The 17,795-nt window shown below is 46.7% G+C and overlaps 1 protein-coding gene across 1 annotated transcript in view; it reads left to right on the plus strand.

The window, feature by feature from the left end:
• The window catches only part of LOC149325293 (sodium-coupled monocarboxylate transporter 1-like), a 106,144-nt gene that overhangs the window by 18,740 nt on the left and 69,609 nt on the right, over positions 1–17,795 (plus strand). The window contains exon 2 of the mRNA XM_089564226.1: positions 12,369–12,434. Within this exon, the coding sequence (XP_089420352.1) occupies positions 12,369–12,434 (66 nt within the window). The remainder of the gene's footprint in view (positions 1–12,368; positions 12,435–17,795) is intronic.

Consider the following 17,795-nt stretch of genomic DNA (forward strand, 5'->3'; position numbering starts at 1 on the left):
GTTGGTTACACATCTCAAAAATTTTAACGAGCGCACGAGAATGAAACAAGGACTGAAAGAAGACACACACCACAACGGCGCTTTGTGGTGTGTGTCTTCTTTCAGTCCTTGTTTCATTCTCGTGCGCTCGTTAAAATGTTTGACAAACTACGCACCCACGCTTTGCCGGTCAAAACATGGCTGCTTGATTATGAAAACCCTTGTTGACCCTTCTCTTAACTAGTGTCCCTACGATGTATCAGAAAGTATTGAGTAGAGCTTTATCTGAAAAAAAAAATGCAATTTTTTTTTACGTGCTTGAAAGAAAGAAAAGGAAGTTTGGTCTAAATTCTCAGATTGTAGGATATTGTACCGGAAGATAGGGCGACAGGTCTCTAACCAGCAGAATACAGCAGCCAGCCAGCGCGAGACACTTCAACGTCTTCGAAGACACTTCAGCGCCACCTGAGAACACCAAGTGGCATTACTCCCCCTCCCAAAAAAAGAAAAATATGAAAGTGGGGCTGGAGTACGAGCGATGGCAGGGGAAAAAACAAAACAGCACAAGCACAGAAAAATGTATAAGGGTGGTGGGCGAAGGTGTTCCACGCGACAACTCCCTTATAAAAACGGTCTATAGACTTTCTATAGACTTTTTATAGACTCTATAGACATCCTATAGACCTTTACTTTTGTCTATAGACAGTCTATAGAAAATCTATAGATTAAAGTCTATAGCTGTCTCAATTTCCTTTTGTCTATAGACTGTCTATAGACTCTCTATAGACTAAAGTCTATAGCAGCCTCAATTTCTTTTAGTCTATAGACGGTCTATAGACACTCTGTAGACTAAAGTCTATAGCTGGCTCAATTTCCTTTTGTCTATAGACGGTCTATAGACTATATATAGACGAAGGTCTATAGCTGTCTCAATTTCCTTTCGTCTATAGACGGTCTGTAGACTATCTATAGACGAAGGTCTATAGCTGTCTCAATTTCATTTCGTCTATAGACAGTCTATAGACTCCCAAGAGACTTAGGTCTATAACTACCTCAATTTCGTTTCGTCTATAGACGGTCTATAGACTCGATATAGACTAAGGTCTATAGCTGTCTCAATTTCCTTTCGTCTATAGACGGTCTATAGACTCCCTATAGACTTAGGTCTATAACCACCTCAATTTCTTTTTGTCTATAGACAGTCTATAGACTCGCTATAGCCTAAGGTCTATAGCTGCCTCAATTTCCTGTTGTCTATAGACTCTCTATAGACTAAAGTCTATAATTGCTTAAATTTCCTTTCGTCTATAGACGGTCTATAGACTCGATATAGACTAAGGTCTATAGCTGCCACAATTTCCTTTTGTCTATAGACGGTCTATAGACTCTCTATAGACCAAGGTCTATAGTTGCCTCAATATCTTTTTGTCTATAGACGTTCTATAGACTAAAGTCTATAGCTGGCTCAATTTTCTTCCGTCTATAGATTGTCTATAGACTGTCTATTGACTAAGGTCTATAGCCTCAATTTGCTTTCGTCTGTAGACGGTCTATAGACTCTCTATAGACTACGGTCTGTAGCTGCTTCAATTTCCTTTCGTCTATAGACGGTCTATACACTCTCTATAGACTACAGTCTACAACTACCTCAATTTCATTTCGTCTATGCGCTGTACACTATAGATAGTCTGCTGTCTATAGACCAGTCTATAACAATCCTAATTTTATCTAACAATGTTCGATACACTGACTTTCGACTAAGTATAGAACAATGTCAATTTTTTTTTGCACTGCATGCTGCGGGGACCTGCATCTGGTGACCGCAACTATGTCGGGAGTCCTCCACCTCCTTCGCTATTACGGAAATTAAAAAAGTATTGCGTGAGGACATTACAACACCCTCCTGTATATTTTCAGGAGCCTTGACAAGCTCCTTTTCGTTATATCGTGACGTATATTGTCAATGCAATTAAATATTTAATGCTAACAAGTAATCCGCGGAAAGGCAGCCGTTCCTGAAGTAAGGGCGCCGCAAACTGTTTTACATCAATGAATACGCTGTCCCTTAGAGTAATCGCTCGACACAATTCCATTCCATCTTTCGATCGTTACTGTCCAACGCGCTGAAATCAGAAACATTTCATCAACGCTTCTACATTTCTCTTTAAAATGACCTGAAAATAAAGGGGGAAAGACGGGTGTCAGAATTCAAGGAAGCGCCCATCCCTTAGAAACGCCTCAGAATAGTCCTCTGTGCGATTAACATCTCCCATTTATACCTTTGCAGTTGTATTCACGTGAATAAGTGCACCGACGCAACAATCACAAAGCCAGTATTTTTTCGTTCCTACCCTTGCACCTGTTGCTTCGGAGCCGATGACACGCTGATGTCGAGCATATCAGTTTTCTAAACACGAACACACGCAAGAAAGACGTTATGCTATGCAACATTATAATTATTATTTGAGAATTGTACCACATACTATTCGGTGGGAGATGCGGCGCGTATACGGTCAAGCAGTTAGATTTCGGTTCTGTTTTCACGAAAACAATAAGGTTTTTAGAGGGTATACCATTGGATACCATTTTATACCATTGGATATTGGATATCAGATCAAGCTGCACACGGCAAGAGTGCGAGCGATAAAGATACGACCGTGAAATGGGTTTCTGTTTCACGTTTACCGTTTTACCGCGAGACGGTGGAAAATCATTCGGGCTGCAAACAACCCTGTGCGTGGCTGCATCGGTGGCGTCGGCGTTTTGTTCGCGGATTACGTTTTCTTCAAAATCCAGCTTCATCGTCCGCTTACGGTAAGTCTGTACGTTTATATTTTATTCATTTGGTCTCCTAAACCACTCTAAGCAGAGTTGTGTGTGCAGAACAGATTATGTGCGCAGTGACAAACGTTCTATCTTCGTTTCTAAGGCGGAAGCCATCGGGTTCTCGACTAATGCCGCTTATCTCTGTGCCGCTGTCTTTACTAACGCGCGGAAAGGCAGTCTGTGCGATACCCTTGATGATAAGCCGCTCCTCGCGAGCTGTCTGCTAGAGTTTTCGTGTTTCAAGGTAGATGCGCGGCCAGAAATGTCGTTTAGCCTGTGAATGACGGCCGAAATGGAACTGTGCGTTAGTTAGCGCCGTGTGAGCTCAATTTACTTTGCACCTCCGAAAAAGTACTTATATACACTCTCGTTCTGTGGTGGATTACGTTTATTTTCTAATCTTTGTGTTATCGCCTGTCTGGACCTTGGAGTGCGGTTCTTTTTGAGGTGTGCATTTCCTTGCCACGTATGGACGCTCGCTCGGTGCGCGTCGTGGACGCCGACGTTTCAGCAAAGGTGTCTTGAAACGCTACAGACTGGAGCGCGAGACGCTTGTCAAAGTTGTAGTCAAGCGGCGCTGGAGGAATGCTTATAGTGTGATGGTATAAAATTCATTGCCGGCGCGAATGGCCGGCGTGCTCGAACACCGCGAAGAACCCACGAGCTCCATCCCGTCTCCCCTTCGTTGCACACGTACGGATTCCTCCATGTCTGTCATCAGAGCCGTTGGCCGCCCCCGCTGGCCTGCGGGCACTTCATTTTGAAAGCTGGGTAAAGGTCGGCTCGACAAGAGGTGGCTTACATTTCGTTCCGAGTGGTTCGTTCATGAATCCCGCTCACGCGTGCTCAGCTTTCTCTAATACCATTGCGCGCGAGAGGCAAAGTATGTGTTTCTGATTTCAGACTGCTAAGTTACGAAAGCGCCGATGTAATTCGCCGCTTATTTGCGCCTAAAATTAAATTAAGCTCTCGTGTTATTATAGCTGCGCCTGTTTAAGGCGTTAATTGTTTCATTTAAATACTTCCTACTTTGAGCGCGTTCAATGCTTTCGTTGATTTTTCTAGCAGCGTTGGGTTAGGCTACCTCCATGCAATAAACACTCCTCTTTACTGCGCTGTTGGGGCTGCACTTGAAGGAAAAACTAAGTGAATTTCAGGCGGTATTTTATCGTGACAGTAATTTGTTGTCTCAAACTCGCGACTGCTTTTGAAACGGCGCAGCTGCAGCCTCTGTGTGCTGTATGAGTTTTGTGAGCCCGGCATGGAAGCGCTGCAACCCGCTTGTTTCTAAGATCGCACGCAGATGTATGAGTATGCTGTTCCATCTTTGTGCTTCAAGTTATAGGCGCAAATCTGTGGTGGACTGGTTGCTTCTGCCTGCCTGGTTTTGTATAGCTTGTGCCCGTTTGTGTATCGGCTTACGTACACCCGGCCAAATCTTTAACTGGCTCTGGTGTTGCATCGATAAATGAACCTTGTAAAAAAGGTGCCTTTTGGCTGCACTGCTGGAATATTCATGTTGTAATTTGACACGTGAGATGGGATTTCATAGTTTCTTTTTGTTAAGATAGCGTTTCAGTGGAGTACTTGCGTGTTTCGATCAGTTATCAGAAATGTTCATCGTCTGCTGCTACGAACAGCAGAAACAAGCGGAATACGCAGCAATGGTTCTCGTGGCGCATTTGCACTTACTCTGGGTAAACGACTTGTCCGCCATGAATGGAGTGGTAGTTTACCCAGAGGATGAGGCCGTATGGACCAGATTCATTGCTGCGTCTGCCGCTTGTTTCAGCTGTTCGTAGTGGCAGACGAATATTTCTGATAACGTTGATCTAATCACGCAAGTACTGCACTCAAACATTATATGAACAGAAAGGAACCATGAAATGACATTTCACTCGTCAAATTACAGCATGAATATGCCAGCAGTGTAGCTAAAAGGCACCTTTTTTACAAGGTGCATTTAGCGATGCAACACCAGAGCCAGTTAAAAATTTGGCCGGGTATACCAGGCTTCACGCAGGGTATTTTGAAGTGCTTCTTCTATAGCGGTTATAAGAATAAATGCTGCAAGATTCTCCTTTTTGGATCCCTGTGTAAGGTGCACTGAATCTGTATTTTATGGAGGTGGCATTCTTAACAACTCCTTGCGAGTCAATGCAGATATGTGGCACAATTGTTCGAAGTCTTCTGTTACAAAGGCCCGAAAGACGCGGGTTCGATCCCGGTCGCGGCGGCTGAATTTCTTTGGAGGAGAAATTCGAGGCCCGTGTACTGTGCGATGTCAGTGCACGTTAAAGAACCCCAGGTGGTCGAAATTTCCGGAGCCCTCCACTACGGCGTCTCTCATAGCCTTAGTCTCTTTGGGACGTTAAACCCCATAAACCAAACCATCTTCTGTTACAAATAATGTAAAAGGATTTATTGCCATACAGAAATCAGTATCAGTACTGGATTCAGAGTAGAGTGCTCCAGGGATTATGGGTCTTTGTTACAATGTTTTATGAAGACACTTATAATCTGTCGTGTATTTACTGAAATTATTGTGCCGGCGTGATAGCTCAGTGGCTATCATGTTCGTCTGGCGACCTGAAAGATGCAGGTTCGATTCCGGCTTAGGCGGTCGCATTTTAATAGAGGCAAAATGCTAAAGGCCTGTGTACTCTGCACAGTTGGCTGAAACTATTCCGCAGCCTTTCACGCAGCCTGTCGCCTTGGGTCTTTGAACCCCATAAAACCAAACGAAAAGATCAAGATTGCCTTTCTAGAATGGCATAGCCAGGATATGCCTTGCATTGTAAAGCACATGTGTAGAGATGGAACGGGAATTTTTTTTTCAGTTCCTCTGTTATTTTTTTCCTTTGTGCTGTACAGGTGAACATGCCCGGATGATTGACTGCAGACAACAGGCCGCAAGAATGCTTCTGAGGAAACTAGCCGGACTGTTACTTTCAACATTTATGTTATTGTGGTGCATTCTTATGGTCCATGTATTGCATATTCCCAGCCTGGATAGCTTGGAAATAAAAGTAAGTTTGTAAGTATATTGATTGTGTCATTTGTGAACTCTGTCTGGTGACTTTTTTCAACGGTTGTAGACTGTCTATAGGCAGTTTATAGATAATGGTCTACTAATAGTTTAGTAGACAGAGGTCTATAGACTGTCTATAGACAATGGTCTATAGCACTGCCAGGCCACACACCTATGGAATGTCTATAGACAGTCTATAGACATATGTCTACTGGACCAGTAGACTTTTGTCTGTAGACTGTCTATAGACCGTAATCTACAGGAAGTCTCTGGCCATAAGTCTATAGGTCGTCTATAGTCCGTCTATAGACAAGTGTATATAGACGGTCTATAGACAACTCTATAGGAAATGTATGACCATAAGTCTATAGATCGTCTATAGACTGTCTATAGACATGTGTCTATAGACTTCCTATAGACCTATAGACTTTCAGTAGACATTTGTCTATAGACTGTCTATAGACAAAAGTCTACTAAAAGTGTATGGCCATAAATCTATAGACTGTCTATAGACCAGTCTAAAGGATTTGTCTATAGACAGTCTATGGACTTCATAGACTAAAGTCTATAGACAGTCTATGGACTTTCTATAGAAATTTTTATAAGGGCTAGCGGAACACTGAGCGTACTGTCTATTACCGCGTGAAGTGCGGTTTCATGCGGACTACGTGCACAACCTCAGAGCGGGGTGGGCGACGATGAGGCAGCACAGTTCTGTCAGGAAGAACTTCGTAGGTCACTTCTGTGACACGGCGCAAAACTGTGTAAGGTCCAAAGTACCGGCACATCAGTTTTTCAGATAAGCCTGGGCGGTGTACCGGGGTCCACAACCAAACTTGGTCACCGGGATGGTATTCGACGTGCCGATGACGGAGGTTTTAGCGGCGCGCATCAGTGCTCTGCTGCCGCTGAATGTGAATACGGGCAAGTTGACGTGCTTCCTCGGCTCGCAGAGCGAACTGCTCGGCGTCAGGCGTGAGTTGATGGTCATCAGTGCCGCATGGAAGCATTGCATCCAGCATCATCGGAACGTCACGTCCGTAGACCAGATGAAATGGTGTAAAGCGGGTCGTCTCCTGGGTGGCCGCGTTGTAGGCGTATGTGACGTACGGGAGAATCTCGTCCCAGGTTTTGTGCTGCGAGTCTAAGTACATTGCGATCATGTCGGTGATCGTTCTGTTGAGTCGCTCTGCGAGCCCGTTCGTCGGTGGGTGATAGGCAGTGGTTTTGTGATGGCTCGTGTGACTGAGCTCGAACACGCCGCGCATGAGCTGTGACGTAAACGCCGTACCTCTATCAGTGATTACGTGGGACGGTGGGCATGACGCAGCACGATTTGTTCCGTAAAAAACTGGGCGATGACGTACCGCGCTGCACTGCCTTAGTTTCCGCATACCTTGTTAAATAGTCGGTCGCGACTATGATCCATTTATGACCCGCCGATGACACAGGGGATGGGCCCAGAAGATCGATGCCGACTTGATCAAATGGTGTCCGAGGCGGTTCAATAGGATGGAGCAAACCCGCTCGCTTGAGAGGAGGCGCTTTACGACGTTGGCACTCGCGGCAGCCTCTGACGTAACCTTGGACGGCGTGAGAAAGTTTGGGCCAATACGCCTGGCGCACGCGTGCAAGTGTCCGGGCAAAGCCCAAGTGGCCAGAGGTCGGCTCATCGTGACAAGCAAGAAGGATATCGGTGCGGAGGTCTGCAGGAACGACGAGAAGGTGCGCGCGGTGAACAGTGCTGGAGTTTTTCTTAAAATGCCGTTCCGGGGGCAGAAGGCCGGAAGGTTCCTAGAAAATTGTCGGGGTACGTCAGAAGCTCGGCCCTCCAGATAATCAATGATAGGTCGCAGATCTGGGTCAGCTCGCTGTCGGTTCATTAAGTCTAAGTCGCTGACAACTCCAATAAAACCACTCTCGTCCTCTATGCTGTCATCGGCTAACCCGAAGGGTGCGCGAGAGGGTACGTCAGCGTCTTCGTGCATCCGGCCAGATTTGTGTACAAAGGTGTAGTCGAATTCCTGGAGGCGGAGGCTCCATCGGGCTAGGCGCCGCGATGGGTCGCGGAGATTGGCTAGCCAGCACAAAGAATGGTGGTACGTAACTAGTTTTAACAGGCGGCCGTAGAGGCAAGGATGGAATTTCATGGTTGCCCACACAACCGCGAGGCATTCTTTTTCTGTTGTCGTATAGTTTGTTTCAGTGCGAGAAAGCGTGCGGCTTGCATACGCGATGACCCTTTCCACGCCACCTTGGTGTTGGACGAGTACGGCGCCGAGGCCGACGTTGCTCGCGTCGGTGTGGACTTCGGTTTTAGCCTCTTCTTCAAAGTGCGCAAGAAAAGGGGTTGTTAGCAGTCGTCTGCGCAGCTCGGCAAAAGCCTCCTGGTGCTCAGCCCACATGAACTGTGCATCATCGCGCGTAAGGTGGTACAGGGGTGCGGCAATCTTTGAAAAGTCGGCGATAAAGCGACGGTAATATGCGCACAGACTCAAAAAACGTTGCACTTTTCTTCGTTGTAGGAACAGGAAAGTCGGCGACAGCAGCAGTTTTCTCGGGGTCGGGCTCAACGCCATCGGCACTCAGAAGGTGACCGAGAAACTTCAACTCTTTGTACCCAAAGTGGCACTTTTCGGGCTTTAGCGTTAAGCCGGCCGATCGGAGGGCTTCTAATACTGTTCTCAGGCGTTCAAGGTGTTCGGCAAAGGTTTCAGAAAATACGACATCATCGAGATAAACCAAACAAGTTTGCCATTTGAGTCCAGCGAGAACGGTATCCATCATCCGCTGGAAAGCTGCCGGCGCTGAACATAGCCCAAAAGGTAGCACTTTAAATTCGTACAGTCCGTCGGGGTCACGAAAGCCGTTTTTTCGCGGTCCCGCTTGTCGACCTCTATCTGCCAGTGCCCACTCTTTAAATCAATGGAGGAGAAGTACTGGGCGCGACGAAGTCTGTCGAGCGAGTCGTCGATACGAGGCAGCGGGTAGACGTCTTTTTTAGTGATGTTGTTCAGTTTTCGATAATCAACGCAGAAGCGCAGTGTCCCATCTTTTTTATTCACCAGCACGACAGGTGAGGACCAGGGGCTGCTGGAAGGTTGAATGATTCCATCTGAAAGCATCTCCTTCATCTGCGTTTGGATCGCCTCACGCTCCTTCGGTGAGATACGGTACGGCTGCTGATGGATAGGGCGGGCATCGTGGGCGTAATGATGCGGTGCTTCAGAAGGGCCGTTTGCCGGACTTTCGACGAAGAAGCGAAACAGGTAGCGTATTCGAGTAGAAGGGCACGTAGTTTTCGCTGTTGAGTCACCGAAAGGCCCGGACTGATGTCAAGAGCGTCAAGGGATGGGCGCACAGGTCTAACAGCTTCGAACGCGAAACATTCAGAAATCTACGCTAAGGGGTCGGCGAATGCGATGGCAGTAGCACGAAAAAGGTGCCGGGGCTAGTTAGTGAAGTTAGTCACCAGGAGCTTAGACCAGCCGTCGCGGACATGGATGAAACTTCGCGCTGGGAAGATGCCGTGGATGAGCAAAAGGGACAGGTTGCCTTCTGCGACCGCTGTCCTTTCACATAGTCCGTCGCAGTGAACACTCACAAAAACACTGGCGCGTGGCGGAATCCAAACGCTCTCGGCGCATATTTGAAGGGCGGCGCGTCGTTGACAGTCCTCGGAGTAAACATCAGCTTTCTCGGTAGAAAATGTGACAGTGCGCTTTCAGAGGTCAATAATAGCTCCATAATCCCGGAGAAAATCAACGCCAAGGATACAGTCACGGGAGCAGTCAGGTAGAACTAGGCAGCTGACAACAAATGTGGAGCTGCAAATTTGGACTTTTGCCGTGCACAGGCCAAGTGGAGTTACGACATGTGTGCCAGCCGCGCGAATCTGCGTGCCGGACCATGGCGTCATTACCTTTTTAAGAAGCGCCGCTAGCTTTCCGCTTAAAATCGAGAAATCAGCGCCAGTGTCCACCAAAACACTAACCTTATAGCCGTCGAGAAGTACGGGTATATCCAACGAGAATCTATCTCCGAGTCCAGGTACTGCAGTCCTTGCCTTTAAATCGCGGTCGGTCGCTTTTCGCCTTGTCGGGGGGTCTTGTTCGCATCGATTGCCAGCGGCCTCACCCCCGGAGGTAACTCTCTTTAGTTTTCCCGGCGGGGGCTTGGCGACCGTCTCTGCGCTAGCCAGGAGGAGCTTTGGGGCTGTGGCGAAGGTCAGCGTGGTGATGGAGGCCGAGACTGCCGCTGGGGAATTGTCGTCATGCGCTCCTGGGCCGCGTAGTCCTCGATCTCCCGGGGTCGTTGACCTAATGGTGGGCGGGGCATGTCGACAGGGAACCCCTGCAGCCCAAGCTGTCGATACGGGCACTGGCGATACAGATGACCGGGTTTCCCGCAGTGAAAGCACAGCCGCCGCCACTCTGGAGCACGCCACAGGTCCGTCTTCCGCTGGGGCGATCGTCGATTGTCGATGTAGTACGTGCCGGGGTGTGCGGAAAACAGTGAGCCTTGATTGGACGGAGGAAACTGCGCCGAAGAGGGCGCAGGACGTCGCAAGGCTTCAGCTTAAGTTGGCCGACAGCACTCCGTGGGAAAAGGCGGCGGGTCAACGGACGGGAATGAAGGCCTCAAGGCTTGAACCTCTTCACGGACGAGGTTAGCGAGGGGAGGTTAGCGGCAAGGGAGCACCGAACAGCGTCTGGAGCTCTTCGCGCACAACGGAGCGGATCAGCTCGCGGAGGTCAAGGTTAGCTCCGAAGGTTGGAAACGCTTCGGTAGCCGAAGCGGCGAGTACCGGCCTGTCGTATTTAGTAGACCGCCGCAGGAGCATCTTCTCCATCGTGACCGCTTCCGTAAGGAACTCAGCGACAGTCCCTGGTGGACTGCGCACGAGGCCAGCGAAAAGTTGCTCTTTAACACCGCGAATGAGTTGGCGCACCTTGTTCTCTTCGGGCATGGCCGGGTCAGCTCTCCGGAAGAGCCGAGTCATATCCTCCACGTATACATGGTTACAGTCTCATTCGGCATCTGAATGCGAGACTACAAAGCCCGTTCAGCCCGTTCTCGACGATCCGTGCTGGTGTAGGTCTCCAGCAGACGTCGGCTGAACTCGTGCCATGATGCTAAGGCGTCTTCTCGGTTCTCGTACCAGGTACGTGCGCTATCCTCCTGGCTAAAGAAGACCTTTCGAAGCTTGGCGGCGTCGTCCAACTGGTTGAACAAGGCCACCCGTTCAAACTCGACAAGCCAGTCTGCGACGTCTTCGAGCTGACTGCCGTGGAATGGTTTGGGCAGTCGCGGATTCTGCAAGGTGTAATGAGGTGCAGCTTGCATGACAGGTCGATGGGTGGGTGCTCTGGTAGACTCGAAAGGCCCGTGTTCGGGTGGTAGGCCTTGGTTTCTTCAGCTAGCACGGTGCACAGGGGCGTCCACTAGCGAAGGACTGCAGCCCAGGGTATCCACAGGAGTATGAGACATATACAGGGATCTTTACCCAGCGCTACACCAAAATATGTAACTGAAGACAGGACAACAGGTCGCTAACCAGCAGAATACAGCAGCCAGCCAGCGCGAGACACTTCAACGTCTTCGAAGACACTTCAGCGCCACCTGAGGACACCAGGTGGCAATATCTTACAGCCAGTCAATATGACTATCCGTACTATATGCTATTCTTGCTTGGACTGCACAGCTAGTGGAAAAAGCTTATGCTGGACCGGAATGCTGGAAGAGTGTTTTCCGCTAAATCCCACATCAGTCATATGATGATCAACATGAAGGACTTTAGTGATGACAGTGACTTTATACCGGATTGCTATCCTTTGTTGATGTGCGGTGTCACCTGGGGCCCTTTTAGTGCCTAGTTGAGGTGTAAAGGCGTTTACTTATATTTTACGCCATTCCAATGTAGCCACAGGCAGGTCGTTTTAAATACAGCCTTTATATGTCGCTTGCTCCTATACATAATGCCTTTGAAAAATACCAAGTCGGAAAAAGTGCACGGTGCGAAGCGTTCGCTTTGCGTTATTGCACTCCTCCGACACTGATTGTAATCAACATTCTTGAAGGAAGCTCTTTCTGGTTTCTTTTATTTTCTAAAATAATAGCAAAGAGCTAATTATTATTTGGCCCGGGGATGTGTTGCCTCATTGGTTGTATTTTGAGGTGCCTTGGAGCCAGAACCATAGCTGAAACCTAAAGCTCATAAGGTTTTTTTTGTTGTTTTTTTCTCAGTCAATAGTTAGCACGAAAATAATTTCACAATTCCCCTTGGTGTGTGCTGACTTAAATATTTTATTTTTACACGCTTCCCACCAAAAACAGGTTCACGTTATCGCATTTCTTGGTCTGCTCGAGCTCGCTGGCGGGATGAGGTGTGGCAATGCGCTACCCGGAGCTCATTCACAAAATAATAGTTCCTTAAACACTGTCTCTCCGCGCAGTTCACTGAACATAACTGATGTACGCGCTATGAGTCTTCGCGTCCTTAATTGACTGATTTTGCTCCTTTCTCTTCCAGTACATTCGGCTGCGGTTCAACTCGGCTATTTCCCTGACAGCTTGCGCCCTCTATATGTTCATCACGGTAAGAACTCAATTTATAACATAATGCTTGTACATCTGCAAAATAGCCCCCCTGTTATAACCAGGGGAATTGTGCGAAATTGTACGAGATATCTTGGTAACTCCTGAGAAAGAAACGAACAGGAAAAAAATGCATAAAATGCAGCAGAATGGACAGGCGTAGCGCTTCATCAGAGCAGTTCCCGGACACAGGTATGTTGTCTCAGACAAGAGACTTGTGGACGGATACACAAAGATAAGCCTGCTGTTTCTAACAGAGGGCAACAGACACCTTGCTGACACTGCACTGCCTGTATGTATCCATTAGTATGTATGTATCTATCTATATGTATCCACCCATAATCACACTCTTTTCAAAAGTGACTGCACTGTCAGTGCGGTTTCCTATTTCCGGCAGTATGAGGTGAGAATACCATCAATAACTTTCTCTTTACATGGGCTTTTGACATTGTTTGCCATCTCCTTTAACCTTTCGCTAAAAGATTGGCCGATTGCACGCCGCATTGCTCTCCGCAGTTAGAGAGAATTTCGCAGGCTATCGTTTCTGTTTCATCCACAAACAAATAAATCAAGGCACCGTTTGTGATGGGGCACCCTTTATTTTTTCACTTTTTATCAAACTGCAGACATTTTCTTGGGAAAAATTTGTCCAACATTCATGTATGCAAAAATAAGGGAATGAATGCTGACTGGCTTATTGGCTTATTCGAGTTTAACGTCCCAAAGCTACTCAGGCTATGAGAGACGTCGTAGTGAAGGGCTCCGGAAATATCGACCACCTGGGGTTCTCTAGCGTGCACTGACATCGCACAGTATATGGGTCTCTACAGTATACGTCTTTCTGGTCAGCAGTCGAGCGCCTTCAGCTTGTACCTCTTATTAAGCCTAATTACGATAGCTGCCACCCTCTCGTTAATACTATAAAACTACTCTATCTTGCAAGCTATATCCTGACAGATGAGTAATCCAACACCTAGTTCTCCTCTGTTCGCTAATCCACGATAGCATAATACATGCCTGCCCTTCAGTGCTGCAAAAGTATCATCTGTCCTCCTAAACTCACCTTTTAACACCCGATAATTCTTCGAGCAGCAATGCTAAGCTAGCCTCAGTGGATTAGGTTGTAGCGTTAAACGCTGCCAGGTTCAGTTTGCAATGGCGGCCTGTCCGAAGCCAGAGAATCTCAGCACCCTACGCAGCTTTACAGGTTTCACCGGAGCCTTGGTCAGGTGCTCCGCAGCAGCTGTGAACGAGGGCCATTGGTTAATTGGTTTGTTCATAGCAAGGTTGTGGTTAACTACGACAACAGGGAGGCCAAATCCTTTTCTGGTGACGGAGTGCTTTGTCGGTTCTAGTCACCGAGATCAGGCCGCACCCCAGTCCTCGTTATCCTATTCCATCGACAATGGAATTCCATCGGAGTTTTTTTTTAATCCGGTGGTGAAATGACACCGAGACCGAGATTTGAACCCCGGTCCTCTTGCACGCTAGGCGGATGGATACTCTACCTCTACGCCAGCTACGCAACTGTACAATGCAACGATTCCGGTGTGGAAGTCTGAGTAATCCTACAACTGAATCTTTGTTACAATGCGATGAATTTCTCGGCGTGTGGTTCTAGGGAACGCAGGGTCCATGCTCCACCTTGCGATGCAACGCTCTTCTCGATGGTCTTTGTTTGAAACCTTAATCATGATGACTTGCATTTGAGCAGGCTCGAAAGTATGGGGCACTTGCGTTTAAGTTTTTCGAGGAAGGGTTGAGCCTTTGGTTGAGAGGGTTGGCTCAGGTTTGAGCCTTCGTTCTTGTGGGATATTAATCGCGATGAAAGGTCCCTGTGTTCCGCCGTCGTCATAGCCTTTCTTACGCGTTCTCGATGTTGAAGGGCACTCAGCATGAAAGCTTTGGTCTAGGCTCCTGAAACCCACCGGGATTGAACTCTGCAAGCCACAAGATAAAGCAATGGAGGCCAAATTCTAGAGGCTTGTGTATTATACAATGTCACAACACGTTGAAGAACCCCAGGTGACCGAAATTTCTGGAGCTCTTTACTAAGGCGCCCCTCATAGCCTGAGTCGCTTTGGTACGTTAAATCCCCATACACCAAGCCAAATCGAATCTTCGAGCAGTCATTCATACTAGTGGGCAAAGACAAATTTCGAGGTTTGTGGCCGCTTTTAATCATCAGGTGCCAAAGAAGGGAAGAAGGTGAATGCAGTCCTGACGTAGGCATTTCCTCTGCATCTTAGAACAGTTAGTAGCTCAACGTTAAATTTCTAGTGCGGGCAAGTGATGTCTCCAGTCGAGCATGGTGCTAATTGAGTGCAGCACTTATTTATTTTATTTATTTACATTGCTCTCAGGACCAGTGGCATTGCAGGTAAGAAGTGGTAAATATACAAAAAACAGGGACAAAAATACAATTGGTTACAAGAATGGTAACGAGCATCGAATATACAATGTTAGCAAGTGCTACGCGGAACTGCTCATAATGTACAATGCCAGCCACTTCTGCGGGAACGTGGTCTAGTCACGAGGGGTTCGCGGCAGGAATGACTGCGAGAAGCATTTCGTGTTACATGACACAATTCCGACTTTGTGATTACGATCGATGCGGCGGGATACACAAATTGGCTGGCGGATGAGGTGATCACGTAGAGCGGGATGATGATATGGCTTGTGGAACAGGGCGATACGAAGCACTTTTCTGCGTGATGTGAGAGTTGGGAGGCAGCGAATAGACTTCATAGCATTTATACTCGCTGTGCGGTTGTAGTTAGTAATGATGAAACGTACAGACTTATTTTGCACCATCTCAAGATTATTAATTAAGTTGTCCTGAGCGAGGCCCTCTACAGGTGTTGCAAAATCGAGTTTAGATCGTACTAGTGGTTCATAAAGTAATAGTTTCATATTCGAAGGAACATTAAAAAACGTTTGGACGTAAGTAGCGTAGCATGCGATTAGCATTTTTAATTGTGTTCTCGGTACGAAGAGACCAGTTAAGATTTGAAGTAAGTGAACGCCTAGGGATTTATATGAGGAGACAAATTCCAACGGAATGTTATCGATGTAGTAGTGATGCGGGGCAGATGTTTTTCTACATAAACGCGTGACTTTGCATTTGTTATTATTTAGCTGCATCAACCAATCTTTGCACCAGTTGTCTATTCTGCTGAGGTTATACTGAAATAGTGTAATGTCGTTAGCGTTGGTTATTTCTCTAAAAATGGCGCAGTCATCAGCGAATACGTGAATATGAGTGTTCACAAGAGAGGGAAGATCATTAATGTAAATTAGAAACAGTAGGGGTCCAAGAAACTCGTGGAACCCCGGAAGACACCTTGGTAAAACTGCAGCTATAAACGTTAGCGAAAACAAATTTTGAGCAATTAAGTAGAAAACATTCAATGCATTTCATTAAGTTAGTCAATATTCAGTTGTTTTAGTTTGTGAAGCCAAAGTCTGTGCGGTACCTTGTCGAAAGTTTTTGAAAAATCTAAAAATATACACTCAGCTAGTGATGACAGGTCTAGAATACGACGCAAAGCATCTGTAAAAGATATTAACGGTGTTTCGCAAGACCATGGTGTGTAGACATAAAAAAGGAGTTAGGTTCGAGGTAGTCAACGAGGTCGATGAATAATATATGTTCAAGTATTTTGCAACGAGTACAGGTAAGGTATCCGGGACGATAGTTACTAGGAGATGCTTTGCTGCCGGATTTTTAGACTGGGACCATCTTTCAGATTTTCCACTCAGTAGGTAGCGTTGATTGCTAAAGTGATTGCCGGCAAAGTTTTGTTAGTATAATGGAAGAACAAGCTGAAGAGCTTTTTAAGAACTTTGGGTTAATGCAGTCATAACCTGGAGCGGAGTGAACCCTGAGTCCATCAATAAGCTTATCGACACCAGGAGTAGCAACAGCAATGGATAGCATGATAACATAGTTGAAGTGGTGAGTGGTAGGTATATGTACTATCAGCGTCAATTGAAACGCGAACAAGCCAATTGAAACGCGAACAGCATAACTCGCAGATATTATACTAGGGAGGCAAAATACATGAGCGGTTGATTTCCCCATCAAAGCCGAAAAGACCGCTCTTCTGAAATGTTAATAGGCCACGCCTGTATTTCACCTCCAACCGCTAATATGCTTGATTTTTTGTGCTCGCGTTTCAGGTGTGTTGTTCGCATTTCATTTGACGCTGATACAGCAGATATGGCTGCAAAGTTGTCAGTGAATGTACGGTTTAGAACTGTGGCTCAAATGTCGGAAGGAATGGGGTCGCCTGATGGGTGAGATAAGGTGATTCTAACATCGGTTCAAGGATTAATGACCCGCCAAACTTTTTCCACACTGGCCGTTAACATAGAGGGCAGAACATGTGAGTGGAAGTGCTGTTTAGCATTTTTGAGCGCCAGACCATACGGGTTGCCGTATACGAAGCCCATCGCTCACAAGGTGGCGAGAGCTTTGCGATGCAATATGCGCGTTTATTTTTGTTAGACAAACGCTTAATGTGATTATTGTACCAGGGAGCATTTTGGTGGGTGATAACAGTGCATTGAGGAATGCAATGTTGAGTTGGGAGACTTTAGCTGTGAATATGATCCAGTTAGTTTGAACAATGCGGTTATCAAAGCTCTGAAGGAAAACATCGATAAAAGAAGAGAGTTCATTACTTACCGCCTGAAAATTTGCATTGTTGTAGTCTCGTATAATTTTTTCTTTCTATTAATATTCGGTGGTGCTAGGTTAATGTCAAACTGCATTAGCTAGTTGTCGCTGATGCCTGGCAGGTACGTAATAGGTGAGGCTATGTCGGATCGATTTGCCAAGATTAAATCTAGTGTATTCGCCGCGCTGCTGTTATTCTAGTTGCTCGTCTGCACAATTGCACTAGCGAGACTACTGAGCATACATCTAAAAACACGCGACCTTGAGACGAGAACGGGGACATTAAATGGGAGTCGGTATTCTTTGTTATGTGAGAAAAATTTAAATTGCCAAATAAGAATACTGGGGATGAACAAAAGCGTGTTGCGACGATATTAATAGCCCCGTAAAGTTCATCACTAAGCGTAGGGCCACGCTTGTCCTGTAGGTACCGATATTACTTACTGTTTTTACGCCGAAGTGTCTGACGAGAAGCGTGTGTGTATGCGGTTTTGCATTTTATTTCAATGTTTAAATTTTGAGCGCTTCCTTTAAAAACGGCAAGTGCATTTCTCAGGTGCGCCAGCGTGTCAGCGGTTCGTTAAAAGCACTCGATAAATATCATTTGAAGGAATTGGCCCAAAATATCAAAAGGATGAGTTTGCCAATGGTTACATGAAGAAATTAAGCGGTAGCAGTTGC

This window comes from Amblyomma mixtum, chromosome 10, assembly GCF_055824585.1.
Source record: "Amblyomma mixtum isolate Tamu chromosome 10, ASM5582458v1, whole genome shotgun sequence".
In the NCBI taxonomy this organism is placed as follows: Eukaryota; Metazoa; Arthropoda; class Arachnida; order Ixodida; family Ixodidae; genus Amblyomma; species Amblyomma mixtum.